The following is a 21,263-nucleotide window of genomic DNA, read 5'->3' as shown; positions in this document are numbered from 1 at the left end:
GTCCGTATTTTGTGTCGAGGTTCCCCCTAACTTTTTCTAAAGGTGCTTTTAGGCTTTAGAGATTCTTTTTATGAGGCATAATCTGGAATTCTACATCAATTTCATGTGTTTGCAGTGATAGATATCTACACTATACTGGTTACTGTCTTTATGGACAAGATGCTATCAAGACAGTACAAATCATATAAAAGTGTCACACCATAAATTGAACAATATCACCAAACTGGGAGACATTTTATTTCACTAGTCCAGCGGCCCTCAACATTTTTTGCACCACGGACCGGTTTATGCCCGACAATATCGGCCTTTAAGGTGTCGCGGATAAATACAACAAAATAAAACTAGTACCGGTACTGAAAAAAAGAAGATTTATTCATAACACACGTGAAAAGACCCAGGAAAACCAAGTTAATGATAAAAACGATAACAAAATAACGCTGAAAACCGATAAAAAACCCTGAGAACCATACATTTCACACCGGAGCCTCTACTCTTGTTGGCCGGTACCAAACGACTCACGGACCGATACCGGTCCGAGGCCCGGGGGTTGGGGACCGCTGCACTAGTCTACTTCCTTCTCTGTTCCTCTGATGTGAGCTGTAAATATTGCTCATACGTGGGGGAAGGATTTAGGCACAGAATAAATAGAGGATGACTGGCAGGAAGCTATAACCCTGATCAAATCTACCTTCATGTGCAAGAGACTCAGTATAATAGTGTTCACAGATTGCATATCACCGCTGATGTTTTGCACAAGAGTCTAAATTGATTTCCAGGTTCTGGAAAGTTATGTCTAAGGAAATTAGTGGAATGTTTAAAATAAGCTTCTTTATTATTATTATTTTTTTAAAGATCCTGGTGTTTTCCTCTTAGGTCTACCCTCTAGCGAGTTGCACCTAGCACACTACAGATTTCTGGAGAAGCTTCTTCTACAGGGAGTGCATAATTATTAGGCAAGTTGTATTTTTGAGGAATAATTTTATTATTGAACAACAACCATGTTCTCAATGAACCCAAAAAACTCATTAATATCGAAGCTGCATGTTTTTGGAAGTAGTTTTTAGTTTTAGCCATTTTAGGGGTGTACTGTTTTCCCTCCTTGTAAATCTCACATTTGATGATGGACCACAGGTTCTCAATGGGGTTCAGATCAGGTGAACAAGGTGGCCATGTCATTAGTTTGTCTTCTTTTATACCCTTTCTTGCCAGCCACGCTGTGGAGTACTTGGACGCGTGTGATGGAGCATTGTCCTGCATGAAAATCATGTTTTTCTTGAAGGATGCAGACTTCTTCCTGTACCACTGCTTGAAGAAGGTGTCTTCCAGAAACTGGCAGTAGGACTGGGAGTTGAGCTTGACTCCATCCTCAACCCGAAAAGGTCCCACAAGCTCATCTTTGATGATACCAGCCCAAACCAGTACTCCACCTCCACCTTGCTGGCGTCTGAGTCAGACTGGAGCTCTCTGCCCATTACCAATCCAGCCACGGGCCCATCAAGACTCACTCTCATTTCATCAGTCCATAAAACCTTAGAAAAACCAGTCTTGAGATATTTCTTGGCCCAGTCTTGACGTTTCAGCTTGTGTGTCTTGTTCAGTGGTGGTCGTCTTTCAGCCTTTCTTACCTTGGCCATGTCTCTGAGTATTGCACACCTTGTGCTTTTGGGCACTCCAGTGATGTTGCAGCTCTGAAATATGGCCAAACTGGTGGCAAGTGGCATCTTGGCAGCTGCACGCTTGACTTTTCTCAGTTCATGGGCAGTTATTTGGCGCCTTGGTTTTTCCACACGCTTCTTGCGACCCTGTTGACTATTTTGAATGAAACGCTTGATTGTTTGATGATCACGCTTCAGAAGCTTTGCAATTTTGAGACTGGTGCATCCCTCTGCAAGATATCTCACTATTTTTGACTTTTCTGAGCCTGTCAAGTCCTTCTTTTCACCCATTTTGCCAAAGGAAAGGATGTTGCCTAATAATTATGCACACCTGATATAGGGTGTTGATGTCATTAGACCACACCCCTTCTCATTACAGAGATGCACATCACCTAATATGCTTAATTGGTAGTAGGCTTTCGAGCCTATACAGCTTGGAGTAAGACAACATGCATGAAGAGGATGATGTGGACAAAATACTCATTTGCCTAATAATTCTGCACTCCCTGTAATTGCCAGAAAGTGTATTTCACTCAACTGGATTAAAGGTTCTAGTGTTACCATTGGGAACTGGGAAATCTTTAATGCTCTTCCACATGAAAGACTACAAGCGACTATAAAGAGTCATGACAAATTGTTTTTGAGGGTCTGGTCACTCTGTCTACACTATCCACCTTCTGGCTTTAAATACTTGCTTCTGGAGTACTCGGTAATATCCCAGAATCTCTGATTGTTAGCTTGATGGCTGTTGATGACAAGTTAACTTATTTATTTATTTATGTTTGTGAATTTGTTAACTATGTAATAGGACTGCAGTGGGATGTTGGGTGGGCTGGTCATTCTTTTGGATGTGTGTCAGACTCTTTGTTACTTGCTAAAACTTAATAAAGTATTTTTTTTAATCCAACAGTACCATAAGGTCATTCACTCATATATAACTTTCATACAGTGCTATGTTCTGTGCATTTATTTCGCTGTTTCTTTCTTTCTTATTCAGCTGCTCCCTTTAGGGTTCACCACAGCAGATCATCTGCCTCCCTATCTATAGCAGTCTTCTCTGTCACACCAGCCCTCTGCATGTCCTCCTTCATTACATCCACGAACTTTCTCTGTGGTCTTCCTCCTTTACTTTCGCCTCGCAGCTCCATATTTTACATCCACTATCCCTCCTCTGCACATGTGGAAACAATCTGAGCCTTTTCTCTAACTGTGTCTCCAACCCACTCAAACTGAGCTGTCCCAATGATCAATTCTGCCGTGTCTGCTCACCCTCCTGATTTTCTTTCTGTGCCACAGTCTACAAACCATAAACCATAGAAGGTCTCACTATCACCTTGTAAACCTTCCCTTTCACTTATGCTCCTCTTGGTTTGTTACAAATCACCCATACAATCACAATCTCCATCCTGCCTGCACTTTCTTCTTCACCTCTGTTATACACTGTCCATTGCCTTGAATCATTTATCCCAGGTATTTAAACCCTTCCCGTTCACTTCAAGCACATTATCATCCACGCCGACACAGGGAGAGCTTGCAAACCCCACACAATTTCATGAAAGCCATTATTTGAGTTTCCAACCTGGCTGAGGTGACAGTGCTAACCACTCCATCACTGTGTCACCCATAATTTACATACATGCAATATTTTCTTTAAACTAAAAAAGAAAACCAAAAAGAAATTATGAAATAAACCTGTGAAAACCTTTCTATGAGCAACTCTATGACAGGAGTAAAGATTTCAATTGTGAGACATGAAAAAAACAGAGGAACATTTTTTTTTATAACTTGAATAATTTTACAACCAAAAGTACCTCTAAATTAAACAATTATCATGTTCCCTTCCTGCAAGTCTCTGCTAGTCCACCTGCCCTTTTCTTCCATATGAGCAATGCACCAGTTTGATGGTCTCTTAATCACGCTGACTTCATTCAGCGTAACTGTGTCCATTACTCATTCCTCACTAATGCCTCCGGGTGAAAACGACATGCTATGATAAGACATAACATAAAAACAATCATCCATTAATGGTTTTCACAGCGCAAACAATCATAAAATCAATCAATCTGAGGCCATGGTCCTGAGCTGGAAAAGGCTGGAGTGCCCACCCCAGGTCAGGGATGAGCTCCTGCCCCAAGTGGAGGAGTTTAAGTATCTCGGGATCTTGTTCACAAGTGAAAGAAGAAGGGAGTGGGAGATCGCCAGACGGATTGATGCTGCGGCTGTACCAGTCCGTTGTGGTGAAGAGGGAGCTGAGTGTAAAAGCAAAGCTCTCAATTTAGCGGTCGATCTACGTCCCTACCTTCGCCCATGGTCACGAGCTGTGGGTACTGACTGAAAGAATGAGATCACGGATACAAGCGGCAGAAATGCGCTTCCTCCGAAGGGTGGTTGGCCTCTTTCTCAGAGATAGGTCAAGCAATTCAGCCCATCCAGGAGGGGCTCAGAGTAGAGCTGCTGCTCCTCCACATTGAAAGGAGCCAGTTGACGTAGTTCGGGCATCTGATAAGGATGCTTCCTGGGCGCTTCCTTGGTGAGGTGTTCCGGGCATGTGCCACCATGAGGACGCCCCGGGGGAGACCCAGGACACGTTGGAGAGATTATATCTCTCCCCCGCAACTTGGATAAGCAAAAGATGATGATGATGGATGGATGGAATTTTATATTTGACAATGGTGACGTTAAACCGAACTGATGAAAAAGCCAAATGACAAAAAATAATGAGCTAAACTGAGTTACCTTCTATTTATGCAAAATAAATGCTTTATTAATCCCAAATTTAAGAATTTTTTATGTTACAACTGTTGAAATAATAATACTTATTCTCCCCTCGAAGGCAGGGAGTATGTAATTGTATGTTTGCAGCGTAGCATCCACAGTTTGCAAGATATCATTTTTTCAAATTTTGCGTAGTGGTAGATACCAGTAACAGCTCAAGCTGATATCATTTTTTTGAAAATTCTGTAAAGATCAGAGCAAAGGAGGAAATAAGGAATAACATTTTTATGGGTCAAACCTCACAATAATATATGAAGCCTTTCGGAGACATGAGTACTTGGGTTGACCTTCATTAGCATTTTAGGTCAAAGTTGACCTTGTAAAACAAATTTGAAGAATCCATATTGAGTAATGTGTCATATGAAAGGGCATGGGGAGAGCTGTGCAACACACTTTTTATTTGATCAATGCGACGCCCTGGGGCGTCACAATGAAGCCATAATCAGCCGTTGTCATCGTACTGTAATCAAAACATCATAAAACGAAAGACATCATAAAAGAGTTTTAGTATAGCCCTTGCTATTCCGGGGGTGTTGCATTCTCTGAGTGCTCTTGTTGTTATTATGATTATAATTCATAGAATGTGGTATGTATATTGGACTATTTCTTGAGCTCTCTTATATCTCATTAATTCATTCCTCCTGCCTGGGCTCATTTTTCTCAGTCTCTCAGCTTCTTATTCCCGCTGTCAAGCTCCTTCTTCTGAACTCGAACTTCTCCTCCACTTTCCTCTCTGTCATCACTTTCACTTTCCTCACTGTACGTTGAGATTAGTCCTTATCTGCTTTTTAAAGGATTATCCACATTTTCCTATCTATTATTTTCTCTCCTTTCTGCTTTTTCCCTCACACAGCACCCCTGCATATTATGCACGATTCAGTCATTCTGTAATTGATCTCTTCTTGTCGCGTTCACATTCTGGGTTTCCTTTACTCAACGTGTTCTGTTCCTTCTTTCTTTCTTGCTTTTGTCTTCCTTCTTGCTTCCTGCTTTCTCCAGCGTTCCACTTTAACACTTGTTCTGCACCCTTCGTGTCAATCACCTTGTGGGTTCCTCAGTAACTTTATTGCATCTCATTCCTTGCGTCTTCAGCTGATTCCTTCTTCTTTTCATTTCCCCCAAGCCTTCATTATTTAGGATTCCAGCATCACATAGTTGATTTCCTCATCCTTGTTGCTATATGTTCCATTCTATTCATTATCTCTTTGTCTTGTTCAATTAAGCATACCTGCATTTCCAAACTCCCCCCATGTTACCTTCTAACAGTAATATAGCTGTTTTATCCCAATGATTTCCATTTCTTACGTGCACTTGTGTATTCCAGCACATGCTGCACCCCCCCCCCCCCCCCAAAAAAAAACAAAACAAAACTCTAAACCTTGGATTACCCCAGCAAATGTGCAAATATGAATCTTTTCAATGTATGTGTCATATATACTGGGATAAATCAATGATAAGTAAGTACAAAAAAACCTCATGTGTTATTCATAAGATTCAACACTTGTATGTATTTGCTTTCCTCCCTATACTTCCTGCCTCTCCGCTCATTTTTCCATCTCAGAGGCAAAAAGCCTTTCAAGCGAACACCCACAAAAACCATCAACAACAACAACAATAAAGCACTTAGCAGAGGAGCGACCCATTTTTGTTTTCATAAATGTGACAAATCCAATGGAGCCACACTTTTTAGTGCTAACAAATTGGATCAGAGCTCCGGTCTGGTTCATTCTGGGGTGGTTTTGGCCTGTAGAGAAGTCCTCCCACAACGTTTTGACAAATCTGTCAACAGCTGGGATTCGTTCATAGGTGCAAAATGATGTCCTCCACAGACTGGCATGTCTAGTAAATTACCTTGTGGAGCCATGATCACTAGAGCAGCTTCCTTTATATGCTTATAAAAATCACCCCCACCTCCCCACCCCTCATCTCCCCATTTAAGTGCTTCACTGTACTTGTACATATTGTCAGAGATTGAATTACTACACGGTAATGGAAACCATGCAGAGTGCTGTGGGACATCCGTTTCCCACACAACAACCGTTTAATCACGGACAAACACTGGGCTGTTTGCCACAATATGTATCAGTGTCTATATGTGAGTGAGTGGAGAAGAGGCCAAAAGACCACAAAAAAAAAAAAGTGAGACCGTCTGTTACATGTGCGCTGCAATGGAGCCATGCAACCACATGGAACCGCAGTTAGTTAATATTCCATCTGCCAGGGAACATGCACAAAAAAACATTGATCTTATATGAGAAGAGCTGCCCCCCCCCCCCCCCACACCCCCCTAGTTACTGATCATATATAATTAATGCTAAATATACATTTCAAATGCTTATCCAACCATGATATACAAACAGTATCTAAGATATTTTTGTCAGCTACAAATGCAAGAGTGAAATCCATATTTGCAGGAAACCGTCATAACATAATGGATCTTAATTGAAGCAATAAAAACGCAAATGATGAAGAGCTTGGCCTTTTATTGCCCCCTTTCTACTCACTCCCTCCTGGGCAAGTTGGTATGAATGCAGCACTTCAATCAAAGATTAACATACATCATCAGACCATGCCGATCCAGAGTGGACGGTGTGTGTGTGCGTGCATTTGTGGGTAGAGTAAGAGCTTATTTCACACAGAACCAACCCACAAACCCTGCATGCTTTCAGAAGGTCTGGGCACGGGGAGCATCACCACTTCCCTCCCCTCCCGCCACTGCTGGATTCCAGGGTTCTCCAGTGTCACAGTATTTTTGGGGGGGATATCTCATTCCTTTCTTTTGAGTTTCTCTCGCTCTCTTTGGTCCCCCTTCTTGCCGTTGCTGTTTTTTGGGACACTCCGATTCTTCTCCCCCTCTCTCCAGTGATGTCGTCTCTTCTGAGGGAGGAGATGCAGAGAGTTTTGTTTCGACCTGCAAAAGAGAGACTGGTGGAGTTCATTGAAATTGAAGAGCCATCGCACGGAAGACATTTTTTCTGTGCCTCAGGTAAACAGCTTGATTGTTGACTCAGAAATGTGCGTTTGATTTTTACACAGGAGTAAATATCTTCCTCCTTAAAATGTACATTTTTAATGTGTTTAATAACTTACTTCCTTAAAAGCTGTGTATACCTGCACCACACAGGGTGTGTTAAATCTATAAGGCTGGCTTGCTGATGAAAAGCCCGGTGCTGCAGTGCACCTGTTTGTGATGTTTTTCCATTTTTCCGCAGTTGCAAAAAACAAAGAAGTCCAGCTATGTATAGTGCACTGTCAGATGTCTGTGCCCCTAAAGTCTACATCCAAGAGATCCTTCACCAAACGCTCCTGCATACAAGAGTGCTACCGGAGGGCAGAGATCTGGTCCCTGAAAGACCTTACCCTGATTGATGGAAGAAATCCTGATGTGGTAATTAGCCAAATTCTTCTGTAACTTCCATTGTTCTTAACTGGCTAAAATAGAGACAAACTGTCTTTTGGGTAACTGTATGTGGATGGCATTCTTGATGACCACATAGACCGCATAATAATAATTCTGTGGACATTTTGCTTTATCAGTACCTATTAACTAAGTAATTAAAATGTATTTATAAAGTGCATTTAAACACAGTTTTCACCAACCAAACTGGTGCACCAAGTCACTGCACTTTGACCACCACCATAATGTTCTGTTTATGCCACAGCTGCACTAAATTAACAATATTTGTAATTATCCATGTCATTTTTTATGTTTCTGGAATGTTTAATCTACCAGTAAGTACCAAGCTCCTTAATGAAAATGATATTTTTAATGCTAAAATTGCTGTTGTTATTATTATTTTCATCCGTGATTTATATTAAAGCACACTAATTTTTTATTTTATTTTATTAAGATGGCAAATTACAGTGATTGCATTCCTAAACAGAAAAGGTTTAGTGATTGAATGTTATGCAGAAGTCCAGTGTACCGGCATTTTTCAAATATAAAAATGTGAAAACAAATTTTGTGTTTGCTTAATAAATAATAATATAACTTTTAGTTTTAAACACGTTTTTGACAGATTTCTAAAATACTGGTGCTTTCTTGTTTTTATGACAAGTGGTCTAATAAATTTGTTAAGCACTGTATGTATCCCATATACACACAGGGGTGTAAATACATTAAGATAAAATCATAAATGAATTTAAGATAATTCCAAGCTCCTTAGCTATTAAATTCTAGATGAGTTATGTTATTAAAATCTTTACTCCTGCTCTGGCACCCTCCCGTGACTCATCAGCAATAAATTTGACATTGTTATTTATCTATTTTTCACATTTTAATTAATCGTTTGGAAAATTTCTACAGTTGCTTAAACACATAATGTTTGTGGGCTAACAAGGGACAAGGTAAAGATGAATGGTCTATGGTCATTTGGCTTTAGTTGCCCTATAATAATGTAAGCTTTCTACAGAACAAACACAATAAAAAAAATGCAGTGATTCTTAAAGGTGCTCCATAAATATAATTTTCTTTGGTTTCAGGATGACCCTTGTTTCCTGCTGCACTTCGACGAGGTGCGTACAGTGACGGCCATCAGCTGCTCAGCCAAATATGCTATGGTGCGTGCCCTGGTTGCCCTCAGTGACCGGTACTGTCAAAGGTCACTGAACCTGAGGAACTTTGACTGGCCTTACATCAAGCCCACCTCCTTCTACTCAAACAAAGGGGACTGCGCTGTTCTGTCACAGATATGCTTCTATGCAATCAATTTGGTTTGTCTCTCCATGTGTCATGTGCCTCTGGATGGATAATAAAAGTACGCAGTTGTTGTGAGAGTGCCAGTTAAGGTGGGTGTTTGTATTACAAAGTTGTAGCAAATACTGTACGTGTATATTGCTTATATCAGTTAGTGTGAAGCAAATGTAGGCTCGTAGCTTCAGTTAGCTGGGCTTTGAAGAACTCATATTTACAATGAAATATGTTTTGCATTAATGCTCTGCTAAATGTATCTTCATGGCAAATGCTAGCTATGTGCCATATTTATCATCTAATTTTGTTAACTTTTAATTATATAACCCTGGAAGTTATTATATTATATTCCATGTGCTGAATTTCAAAATAAATGTAGCACAAAAGAAATAAAGCAACTGCAAATTCCTTGCGCTTTTTTCTCCCTTTATCTTCTTAAACACAGGGTACGAATCATGTATTCTGTCCTCTTTATGCAGTGCACAGTACTGTTAACAGCACATGTCACAGGGAGCTGCGCTGCAAAAATCTCATTTAGTTTAATGAACCTTAAAATGTATTTGGTGGATATTTCAGTGTCTGATTCTGATTCCAGTATACTCTATGCCATTTCTAGATAAATAAATGATTAGGTATTTCCTCAATAGATGTATTACTCCAATGATGAGAGGCTTTCAACCAACATTGGTGTACATGAACTGCTGTGCAAAACTCTTGAGCCACCTCTCATTTCTTTACATTTTGCTGGGAAAATAGATGCAACAAATTTTTAAACATCTGCAAACACGCACAGAAATACAATAAACAGTGAAAAAAAACGAGTTTGTACAATTCCAGTAAGCCTGAGTTAAGTTAGTTAATACTAAATACTAAGTTAGTATTCTGTATGACCAGCTTTTCTCTTTAACATAGCCTGAATTATTTTTGGAAAACTTGTAATTCCTGTAAGTAGTCTTTAGGAATAGCTCTCTGGGCTTCTTGAAGGACATCCAAAACTCTTCTTTGTATGTTGGCAGCCGGAAGAAAAGGAAATGGAAGAAAAGGCCTTTTCTTCCATTCTCTGTCAAGATGATTCCACACTGCTTCAATAATGTTGAGGGGCAGACTCCAGGGAGGTTGCGCCATAGCTGATAGTGTTCCACTGTATGTTTTTCTATCCAGATATGCTTTTAGTGCATTGGCAGTGTGTTTGAAATGACTGTCATGGTGAAGCCCCTACAAATCAGATGTTTTCAAGATGCCTTATGGCACTTTTCTGTGTTAATAAGTCCATTAATTTTGACATGATCACAACACCAGTGGCTGAATTGTAGTCCCAAACCATGACAGAGTCTCTATAATGTTTTACAGATGGCTGTACACGCTGTTGCACCTTTTTCCTGACTTCTTCTCTACATATTAACAATGATTTATTAAAAAAAAATTGGTTTCATCACTTCATAAGACCTCTTACCACTGATTTTCAGTCCAGTTCTTATGTAATTTAGCATACCTCAGCGTTTTCTCCGTTTTCCTTCCTTAAGAATTGCTTCTTGAAATTCACCCCTCCACTGAGACCATTTCTGATGAGGGCTCAGCCAGATATCTGGCACACACACACACACACACACACACACACACACACACACACACACACACACACACACGCACGCCAAGACCTGCAAAGGTTTCAGTTAATAGGTGAATCAGAAAATATTACTTCATGCCTGTTCAACTGTGTTATCTTTGGCATTTTATTACAATTACAAGAAGTTCCGGCAGCTTGGAAGCAAAAGATAAAGAAATTAGGGGTGGGTCAAGACTTTTGCACAATAGGTTACATAGGTTAAATAACCGTGGGTGTAATTAGTATTTGAATTCAAGGCTATAACTTCTAGTCAATGCTTTTAGCAAGAGGAGCTACTTTTCGTTATTTAAGTCATACCTCATAGCGCTTCTAAGTGACAGGTTTTTCAATTTCATTTAATATTTCAGATTTTATATAAAGAAACATTTAATATCTAGCATAATTAAATTATCTTTATTAATTAAAACTATTTTTAGTATAATGCAGTATTTTCTCGACCGGCCAGGTTGACTCGGGACGATTTTACTAAATGCACTTGTACTTCATATCTACAGGTGGCGCCAACAAACACACGCGCGCGCGAGCGCGTGCGTCTAAGAGTTTTAGTTGCCTTGGAAGTTGCCTGACGAAAATAAATATATATCGCAATAAATATTTAAGAATCGTTGTTTCTTTGATTTTACATTGACGTTTATTTATTTTAAAATTGGATCATTATAATATACTTGTTGTGTGTCTGCATATTTTTAATGTAGTTAGGTTTCTTTGTTTTGTTTCCGGCACACAACGGACGCACGCACTCGCGGCTCAGGGTCTGCACGCCTGCCGCCAAAATTCAAGTTAGAAGAGAGAAGCTGTTTCCCAGTTGTCGGTTGTAAACACGGGGCTAATATTTGGTGCTTTCTGTTTAAGGTGGTGGTTTGTCACCTGGCTGTAACAAATCTTGCCTCCGGAATCAGCTGAGAGAGGAAACCCGAAAGATGTACATCAAGTCTATTATTATCGAAGGATTCAAGTCCTACGCGCAAAGGACGGAGATCAACGGCTTTGACCCACTCTTCAACGCCATCACAGGATTGAACGGCAGCGGCAAGTCCAATATTTTGGACTCGATATGTTTCCTTTTGGGTATTTCAAATCTCACCCATGTAAGTGTGCTGTTGTCCGTAAGCTAGCTTAAAAGCTATCAAATCCAGTGTTCCAGTTGTTTATATTTGATTACTTAAGAGTTTTTGTTGAGTTTGATAATGGCAGTGGTTGTATTCCTCTCAGTAACAAGCGAAAGTCACAAATTGTTATAGTGCTGAAAACTACTGTATTTTGCGAAACAAATTTAAAAATAAAATGAAGTATGAATACAAGAAATACATCTAGTTGTAGTTTCGTAGAAGCTGTCAATAGAGTAAGCATAAGAAGGCATCGACACTTTGAGACTGCGGTCGCTTCATGACTGGAAGTAAATAGCCGTCACGATTTGTTTATAACAATATTGTTCTCTCATAGCAAGTGACAAAAAATAATAAAATAAACATATCCTTTCTGAAAACTGACTCAGGTCAAACTGAACTGCCACAAAAGTGAGAAACAAAATATGAAGAACAACTGTTGAATAATACGAAAGTGCAGTGACCCTGAACTGAGGTTAACTAAGTAAGAAGCATGTGTAGTTGTTTCTCATTCAAAATTTGCATCCTTTTTTGTTTCATCTCACCTGACAGGTGCGAGCCTCCAACCTCCAGGACTTGGTGTACAAGAACGGACAGGGTGGCATCACAAAGGCCACTGTGTCCATTACCTTTGACAACTCCAACAAAAGCCAGAGTCCTCTGGGGTTCGAAACACATGATGAGATCACTGTTACGAGACAGGTGGGGAAAGAAATAAAGGAGGAAACTCTCTGACTTTAGGATTATTATGCAGTCCTTGTATTAACACGCATATACTTTTTTTTTTTTAGGTGGTAATTGGTGGCAGGAACAAGTATCTCATCAATGGAGTCAATGCCAACAACACTCGCGTGCAGGACTTATTCTGCTCTGTTGGTCTTAATGTCAACAACCCACATTTCCTCATCATGCAGGTCAGTCTTGTTTCAGCGGTGTAGTTGTGGTTGTAAATGGATATGATCTGTCACCCCATTCAAAGATTTTCCTTTTGTTTTAATACATTAGGGGAGGATCACCAAAGTTCTGAATATGAAACCACCAGAGGTAAGACAAACACTTTGCCCATTAGGAGGACACTTATTTCCCTCCCTTCTTAGGACTTATAATATTGAATACTTCTCTTCTTTCAGATCCTTGCCATGATCGAGGAAGCAGCAGGTACCAGGATGTATGAATGTAAAAAGATTAGTGCTCAGAAGACCATTGAGAAGAAAGAGGCCAAGCTGAAGGAGATTCAGACTGTATGTTAATTCACTCTGACTGTATCACTATCTATACTTGTTCGTCAGCAAACTGCTGCTGAAGCAAACCATTTGTTGTGTTTGCTCTTTCAGATTTTGGATGAGGAAATCACTCCAACCATGCAGAAACTGCAGGAGGTAGTTTGGCATTAAGATTTGAACCGACTATCTCTCTCCACAGGTTCAACCCGTGAAGCCTGTGTTCTTTTTGTTTTTACTGTTGTAATATCCATTTCTGAACCTTCCTCTGTCCACAGGAACGATCATCATATCTGGAATACCAGAAGCTGATGCGTGAGATCCAGCACTTGTCGCGGCTGTATGTGGCCTGGCTGTTTGTGTGTGCAGAGGAGACCAAGCTGAAGTCAGCAGAGAATCTAAAAGTGATGCAGGACAACATCGCCAAGATGCAAGCCAGCATGGCAGAGAACGAGAGCAAAGTCCAGGAGCTCACAGCCCAGATTCAGGAGCTGCAAAAGAAAAAAGACCAGGTACTTTACACTGGGGAAGAAAGGGAGCGATTTTTCACAATTTGATTTTCTTTTTCTGTAATAGTGGGCAGATTTTTTCAGTACCTTTGTTGAAGTCTTTAAAATAATTTGTATGCTATAGGTCCATCCTCTGTATGTTTTAATCAAACTGCAGCAAAGTAATCCGTATCAATCTGCTCGTCTGTAGGAAGTAAATGGAGTATTAAAGTCTCTTGAGGAGGCTCTAGCTGATGTTCAGCGTGTGGACGCCAAAGCTCAGAGTGCACTTGACTTAAAAAAATCAAATCTCAAAGATGAAACCAAGAAGAGGAAGGAGCTTGTAAAGAACATGGAAGAGGTAATGGATTAATAAAAATCTTGCTATTCTATGACTTGCAAACAAGGGCAATGTGTACATCTGAATCATTTATTCAAACTGTTGTTTTCCTTGATCTGCAGGACAAGAAAATGCTTGTGGTGAAGGAAAAGGAGGTTTCTGTGTTGACCAAGCAGCTTCAGGCTCTGCAGGAGGAGGGAAAGAATGACAGCGCTGCCCTCGAGGCAGCTGAGCAGCATTTCAAAGCTGTGTCTGCAGGTCTTTCTACCAACGAGGATGGAGAGGAAGCCACACTCGCAGGCCAGATGATGGCCTGCAAGAATGACATAAGCAAAGCAGATACAGAGGCCAAGCAGGTGAGTCTTGCTTTTAGAATAAATATTTTTGCAGAAGGCTGATTATGCTTCTGTGACTGGAAAACGTTTTTTTCACTGACCTTATTCCCTGGGTTCTTATTTTATCATGAATTTCCAACCATCTATTTTTTTTCTTCCTTATTTATGCTCAGGCCCAAATGACGCTTAAGCATGCCCAGGCTGAGCTGAAGACCAAACAAGCAGAGGTGAAAAAGATGGACAGTGGCTACAAAAAAGACCAGGACACTCTGAAAGCTGTCAAAAACAGCAGGGAGAAACTAGAGGCTGAGCTAGCCAAGCTCAACTACGAAGGTACTAATTCATGATTATTTATGTATTTGTTTAAACAGGAGTCACATGCACTCACGTATGAGGTGCCTTTTCTGTATAAACCTGTGTACTAACTGGAGGGTTTTTTATGTCCTTCTGCAGATGGGAAGGAAGAAAGTCTGCTGGAAAAAAGAAGGCAGCTGTCCAGAGAGATAACTAAACTTAAAGAGACGCATGAGCGTCTTATGTCACGTTTCCCCAACCTGCGCTTTGATTACAAGTAAGAACTCAGATCTCATCAAATTATACCACATCTAATGTTATAAAGACATTTAATGATTTTCTAATTAGGGAAGTATTAAAAAAAATTAAAAAGGAGCACTGAGAAACTTTCATGTTAAAAATGTAGAGGTGTGTAAATTTATTTATTTATTTATTTTTATAAACTTGTATTCCTTTGCACACTTGGCTGACAGTTCCCTCACCTTTTAGCTTTGTTGTATTGTACCTGTGAAGGGGAGTCTTAGCCATTTGTTAATATATTGATATGATGGCAGATATATATGGGTTTTTATGTGGTGCCAGAGGACACAAGCTAATAAAATGCTAGGACATTTCTTTTCCTTCCTGGGTCCCCACTCTCTGTGGTCAGTTGTTGTTGTTGGGGGGTGTGTGTGTGTGTGTGTGTGTGTGTGTGTGTGCGTGTGCGTGTGCGTGTGCGCGTGTGCCCACAGTACTGAACAGTCCAATGATAATAGTTCTGGAGTGTGTCAACACAACATGTAGTTACATTTCTGGGTCGTAGGGTTTGAAAGCGGTTTGCAGTTATGATGTTGGGATAAATCCCCAATAAAGCCCAAAATTTAATTTATAAGAATAAACGAACAAATGAATCACATCCTCTCTTTTGAAAGGCAGGAAAGAGACACTGTGTGGAAAATTTAAAAATAAAAAAACATAAGAAATATGTATTTCAATAATCTCTTAGCTACCTCAGAATATCTTCGATAATTATAATTTCCAATTATTCCAACTCTGTTAATTGATAACTTCATCAAATTTCTTCAGTATACTTATCTTAAAGACTTTGGCCAAACAAAATATGAAAAAATCAATGCTCGAAAACGGGATTTAAAAAAAATCATTAGAGATTAAATCATTCCTTGAAAAACAGGGTTTATGTGTTTTTAGAGGGAGTGAACACTACTTAATGAACTCAGGTGTGCTAACCTCCTAAGACCTGAACTCTTCCATGGCATGCATTTTTAATTTCTCATTGATATTTGGGCATATTGGGACCCAATGAATGTAAAAACAAAGAAATACCTGATGATTTTTTATTTATTTTTTTACCTGATTTTTGTTTCTAAGAACAATGAGAGCCACATTTGAGGACATTCGTTTTAAATTTTGATAGAACTGTGGCAGTATAATGTCCTTGTAAGTGGATATCAGGCCCTTTAGAGCAAAATTTAGTATTTTGCTCTAGACAACCCAAAATGTGATGTCCACATATGTGGACGCCAGGTCCTAGGAGGTTAATGTTGTTTTTAATGTCCCTCTTTAGGGACCCTGAGCGAGGGTGGGACCGCAGCAAAGTGAAGGGGCTTCTAGCTAACCTGATCACAGTCAGCGACATCTCCTATTCAACAGCGCTGGAGGTCGTGGCAGGAGGACGGCTTTATAACATTGTTGTTGACACAGAGGTAGGTGTGTGTGACCAGTCTGTGTGTTGTTTATTTATTTATTTTCATTCACAGATCAGTGGGATGGCATAACTGAAGTTATTGATTTTTGTTTTTTTGTAGGTGACAGGCAAAAAGTTGCTAGAGAAGGGAGAGCTGCAGCGAAGGTACACCATCATTCCCCTGAACAAGATCTCTGCAAAGACACTTAATGACAGAGTGATCAACGCTGCCAAGAACCTGGTGAGAGAATCTTCTGAGTGTTTGGGTTTGAAAATGTTTGGAGAAGTTGTAAAAGTGCACTTAATTTTTTTTTTTCCCCCCCGTTTACTGAAACTTACCATTGACTCTTATTGCATTCTTTCTGTCTTATCTTCATCCAGGTTGGAGTGGACAATGTTCACACAGCTCTGTCCTTAGTCGGTTATGAGTCTGACCTACGTAAAGCCATGGAGTATGTGTTTGGCGCCACACTGGTGTGCGACACTCTGGACAATGCCAAAAAAGTGGCTTTCGATAAGCAGGTGATGACCAAGACAGTCACACTCGGTGGAGACATCTTTGACCCACAGGGAACCCTGAGTGGAGGTGAGAGCAAGGAGGACGTGTGTGCTCTGTCATGTGTTATTTATTGGATTTTGTTGCCACTGTTTTATGATGACTTTGAACATTTTACCTGCAGCGATGGTTTTATTTGAACTCACTCAAGCACTCAAAAAGTAAACTGGCTTTTTTTCCTCCTCTCAGGTGCTCGCTCCCAGTCTGCATCAGTTCTGTCCAGCCTGAAGGAGGTGAAGGAGGTTCAGGACAACCTGAATGAAAAGGAGGCCCAACTTCAGGATACTGAACGGCAACTGGCCAGCCTGAAGGGAACCGCTGAGAAGTATGTACATGCAAACACACAAAATATGCCCATGTTTTAACTGTTTACAGCAAAACTCTTAAAAACCTTGTTTTTAAGACTTAATGCACCACAACGCCGTTTAGTATTTAAAAGCAGTGGGAAAAAAACACAACAGAAACACACTGTGATGTAGCTGCCAGCATGTTTTCTCACCTACCCTGGTACATTTCCTTGTTCTTTTCACCACACTTCTCTCTCTCTCTTGCAGGTATCGTCAGCTGAAGCAGCAGTATGAACTGAAGGTGGAGGAAGAACAGATTCTGCAGGCCAAGGTGCAGCAGAGCTCCTTCCACCAGCAGCAAGAGGAGCTGGAGAGGCTGCGCAAAGCAATTGGTCAGAGAAATCAAAATACGTGGGGCAACAAAAAACCATCCAGTCTGCACTTTGTGTTTTCTAACTTGATCAAATGTGCTGTTTGTTAATCCAGAGGAGAGTGAGGAGACGTTGCGTGTTACTAAGGAGGTGCAAAAGCGGGCTGAAGAGAAATACAAGGTGCTGGAGAACAAGATGAAGAATGCTGAAGCTGAGAGGGAGAAGGAGCTGAAAGCTGCCCAGCAGAAACTCAATACAGCCAAGGCCAAAGCCGATGCCTTCAACAAGAAGCTGAAGCAGAAGCAGCAGGTTAAATGAACTTTTGACTGCTTTGAATAATTGCTACAATATACAATAATATATTTTTAATTTTAGCCAGAATTTTAGTCAGCCAGTGTGTGTCTGTCTGTTTTGTGTTTTATTTATTATTTATTTAACTCTTTCTTTGCTCATGTTTGCAGGAGGCTGATGCTGTGGCCCTGGAGCTGGAGGAGCTGCAGAGGGAGCAGGCTGGCTACGAGCAGCAGATTCAGGCTGTAGACGAGGCGATGAAGGCCATCCAGGAGCAGATTGACAGCATGGCTTGCACTGTATCCCAAAACAAGGTATTTGGGCCATTTTGAACATGCAAAGTAGCTCCCAGAAGTCTTTTGGCAAATAGACTTAGATGAGTTTATTACTGCTCCACTCCAGGGGTGGAACTCGTTCACGTGAACTTAAAAAGTGTTATGATTTATCACAATCAATTTGTCTGTGTGGGTTCTCAGTCATCCAGGTCATGACAGTCTTAAGAGGTTGAAAAAGAGGGCGACTGGACTCTCCTTCTTTTGTTAAGCTCTTACGAATCCCAGTCGATTATTAACTCAGATCTTTTAAGTAAAAGTCTGACAACTTTAATTAGGCTGTTACAGGGTTTCCACGTAGTTGTTTTGGTCCTCATTATGAATTATATAGTTTTTCTCTTGTGGATTATTGGGCTGAGCATGTGCCATCTTTCTATGTAAAAAAAACAAAACAAAAAACACCATCAAATGTGATGTTTATAAAGTTAAGTATCCAAATGCTTTCCTAATTTATTTTTTCTGTTGTAATGTAGGAGGCAGTGCGTAAAGCCCAGGAGGAGCTGGCCAAACAGAAGGAAGTGATTGTGTCACAAGACAAAGCGCTCAAGGTATATCTATCTATACATCTATATATATTTATTAATTAAATAATGTTACAAGCCTTCCACAGGAGGATTGTTGTTGTAACTGCAACAGTTTCAGTTTCTGACTCAAACATTTTAAAACATTTCACACTCCTCAGCACTGAGAGCTTCACAACTGGTTAGAACTTTCAGATATGACTGATTAACTGAATTGTTTGTCCATCTCAACCCTCCAGACAAAGTCCACTGAGGCCAATAAGCTCAGAGAACAAAACAATGAGGTCCAGCTGAAGATCAAGGAGCTGGAACATAACATCAGCAAACACCGCAAAGACAGCCAGGATGCTGCTGACAAGGTACACGCAAACTCTCATTAGCCCACAGTCCTCCCACTGCAGTAACACTTAATGTTGTCTTGATCCAGAAGATTGGAGTGAGTTTCATCTTTTCTCGTATGACTTGAGCATCATAAACACGTTTCCATCTCTCAGGTGACTCGGATGCTGGAGGAGCACGACTGGATCAATTCAGAGCGCCACTTTTTCGGTCAGCCGAACACTTCTTATGATTTCAAGACCAACAACCCGCGTGAAGCAGGCCAGCGGCTCAAGAAGCTGGAGGAGACCACCAGCAAGCTAGAGAGGAACGTTAACAAGAGGGCTATGAATATGCTGAACGAGGCAGAGGAAAGGGTGAGGAGGGACGAAAAAGTATATTTGTAACTCAAAGGCCTCAGCTACTGTCTGTTCCTCCATGTAACATCATTCCCTTCTGCAGTACAATGATCTGATGAAGAAGAAGAGGATTGTGGAGAACGACAAGGCAAAGATTTTGCAGACCATTGAGGAGCTGGACCAAAAGAAAAACGAGGCTCTTAACGTGGCGTGGCAGAAGGTATACTTCTCAGCACCTTTATTTATTCTTTCTCCTTTACTTATACTTATTGTCACCTTGCTTTGTTTTAAACTTACCATTGCAGGATTTTCAATAAATCTAATATCTGTGGATGTTATAAATCAGTAATGTCAGTGAACAGGACTTATTTTGTGCAGCAGCCACTTCTGCGTCTTTCTCTAACAGGTTTGAGTCACTATGAATATAAAAAGGTGTTAGGATCATAGGCTGTATGAAGAGTGTCACCACCCCATCTTTAAAATGAGGTCAGACAGTGAAACTGTACATATGTTAGGTAATCCTCCTTTCTTACACTCAGGTCATTTTTGTATATTTAGTCATCCTAACATTTTATTCAGTCTGATCCAAAACGGGTGACTGAGCCAAGAATCACATCAGGCTTCTGTAGGTTTTGCCCCCTAGTGGCCATTAAGAAGAAAGCAGGTTGGCTGCCTGTTTTACAGGAGTCACATGCACTTCTTAGTTTCTTTTTCTGCCTCCATACGACACATATATCATTGCCTCCTTCCTGTCTTGTTGTAGTTTTCTTTGTTTGTTTCTTAGTATCCTGTAGTTGTGGCATTTCAGATACTGGCTTTTGGTTGTTCCTTTTTTGTTTAACTTTAGAATAATTAATTTATTGCCCATTATCTCTCACTGTAGGTAAACAAGGACTTTGGCTCCATCTTCTCCACCCTGTTGCCAGGAGCCACAGCAAAGCTGGCTCCTCCGCAGGGCTGCGGTGTCCTGGAGGGCCTCGAGTTCAAAGTGGCCTTGGGTAACACCTGGAAGGAGAACCTCACAGAGCTCAGTGGTGGGCAAAGGTGAGTAACCTCATTCAGTATGGCCTTTTAGTGTCACTTCGATTGCACCTAAACAATACTGTAAATAAGTTGTGTCTGTTTTCAGATCACTGGTGGCCCTGTCTCTCATCTTGGCCATGCTGCTGTTCAAACCCGCTCCCATCTACATCTTAGATGAAGTGGACGCTGCTCTGGATCTGTCTCACACACAAAATATTGGACAGATGCTGCGGACGCATTTTAGACACTCTCAGGTAAGTTAAAGCATGAAGGTTTTCACTTTATTTCGCAGAATACACTTCCTGTCGTGAAATACCGTAAACCATTATTCCTCTTTTAAACCAAGTTAATGGGTAAAGTTTTTCCAAACCTTGTAATTTTTATTGTCTTTGCAGTTTGTGGTCGTGTCACTAAAGGACGGCATGTTCACAAACGCCAACGTCCTATTCAAGACGAAGTTTGTCGACGGCATGTCCACAGTGACGCGGACCGCGCTCAGCCAGAGCGACCCCAAGAAAATCCAAGAAAAGCCATCACAGAAAGAGAAGAAGAGCAAACAGCTCATCAGCTAATCATTGCACTGAAATTTCATCGCACATTATGTCATCTAAAAACCTTGTAACATAACCTAAGGAGGTATCGGTTAATAAGAGTTTTGTCTTTATCTCATGTATTCTTCTTTGTTTACATCTTTGCATTTCAAACAATAACGAGCTTTATTTTGTCTGAACTGTCCTTATTTATCCTTTCTCTTTTGTGGTTCACGTTCCCCTGCTTCCTGTCATCTGATTTATGTGCAGTTTATATTTTAGTAAATAAAGGAATAAATGCATTTTTGTCTGGTCTTGTTAGTTCTCCCATTGAAAGGGGGGGGGGGGAGTACATAATTCAATTTGTTACTCAAACATATCGAGTAATATGTGATATAAAAGGGCACAGAGAAAACTGTACGACACACTTTAATCTTTTTCGATACAAAACCCTACGACAG

The 21,263-nt window shown here is 40.5% G+C and overlaps 2 protein-coding genes across 2 annotated transcripts; both read left to right on the top strand.

The window, feature by feature from the left end:
* Positions 1-7,288: 7,288 nt before the first annotated feature.
* Positions 7,289-9,600, top strand: exoc1l (exocyst complex component 1 like). The gene is made up of 3 exons (XM_012922755.5): positions 7,289-7,416; positions 7,643-7,818; positions 8,913-9,600. Exons 1-3 carry the CDS (start codon positions 7,296-7,298, stop codon positions 9,180-9,182), a joined length of 567 nt encoding a protein of 188 aa, XP_012778209.1. The 5' UTR covers positions 7,289-7,295; the 3' UTR covers positions 9,183-9,600.
* A 1,902-nt stretch (positions 9,601-11,502) lies between these two features.
* On the top strand, positions 11,503-21,104 carry smc2 (structural maintenance of chromosomes 2). The gene is made up of 25 exons (XM_004564208.6): positions 11,503-11,835; positions 12,406-12,555; positions 12,645-12,767; positions 12,859-12,897; positions 12,984-13,094; positions 13,188-13,232; positions 13,352-13,585; positions 13,773-13,922; positions 14,024-14,257; positions 14,410-14,569; positions 14,690-14,807; positions 16,095-16,233; positions 16,336-16,455; positions 16,596-16,800; positions 16,960-17,095; positions 17,325-17,449; positions 17,544-17,737; positions 17,890-18,033; positions 18,525-18,599; positions 18,812-18,931; positions 19,067-19,267; positions 19,353-19,469; positions 20,133-20,293; positions 20,379-20,526; positions 20,668-21,104. Exons 1-25 carry the CDS (start codon positions 11,668-11,670, stop codon positions 20,842-20,844), a joined length of 3,594 nt encoding a protein of 1,197 aa, XP_004564265.3. The 5' UTR covers positions 11,503-11,667; the 3' UTR covers positions 20,845-21,104.
* The last annotated feature ends 159 nt before the right edge of the window (positions 21,105-21,263 follow it).

This window comes from Maylandia zebra, linkage group LG6, assembly GCF_041146795.1.
Source record: "Maylandia zebra isolate NMK-2024a linkage group LG6, Mzebra_GT3a, whole genome shotgun sequence".
In the NCBI taxonomy this organism is placed as follows: domain Eukaryota; kingdom Metazoa; phylum Chordata; class Actinopteri; order Cichliformes; family Cichlidae; genus Maylandia; species Maylandia zebra.
The sequence above is the reverse complement of the archived record's forward strand: the minus strand, read 5'-3'. Positions and strand labels throughout refer to the sequence as shown.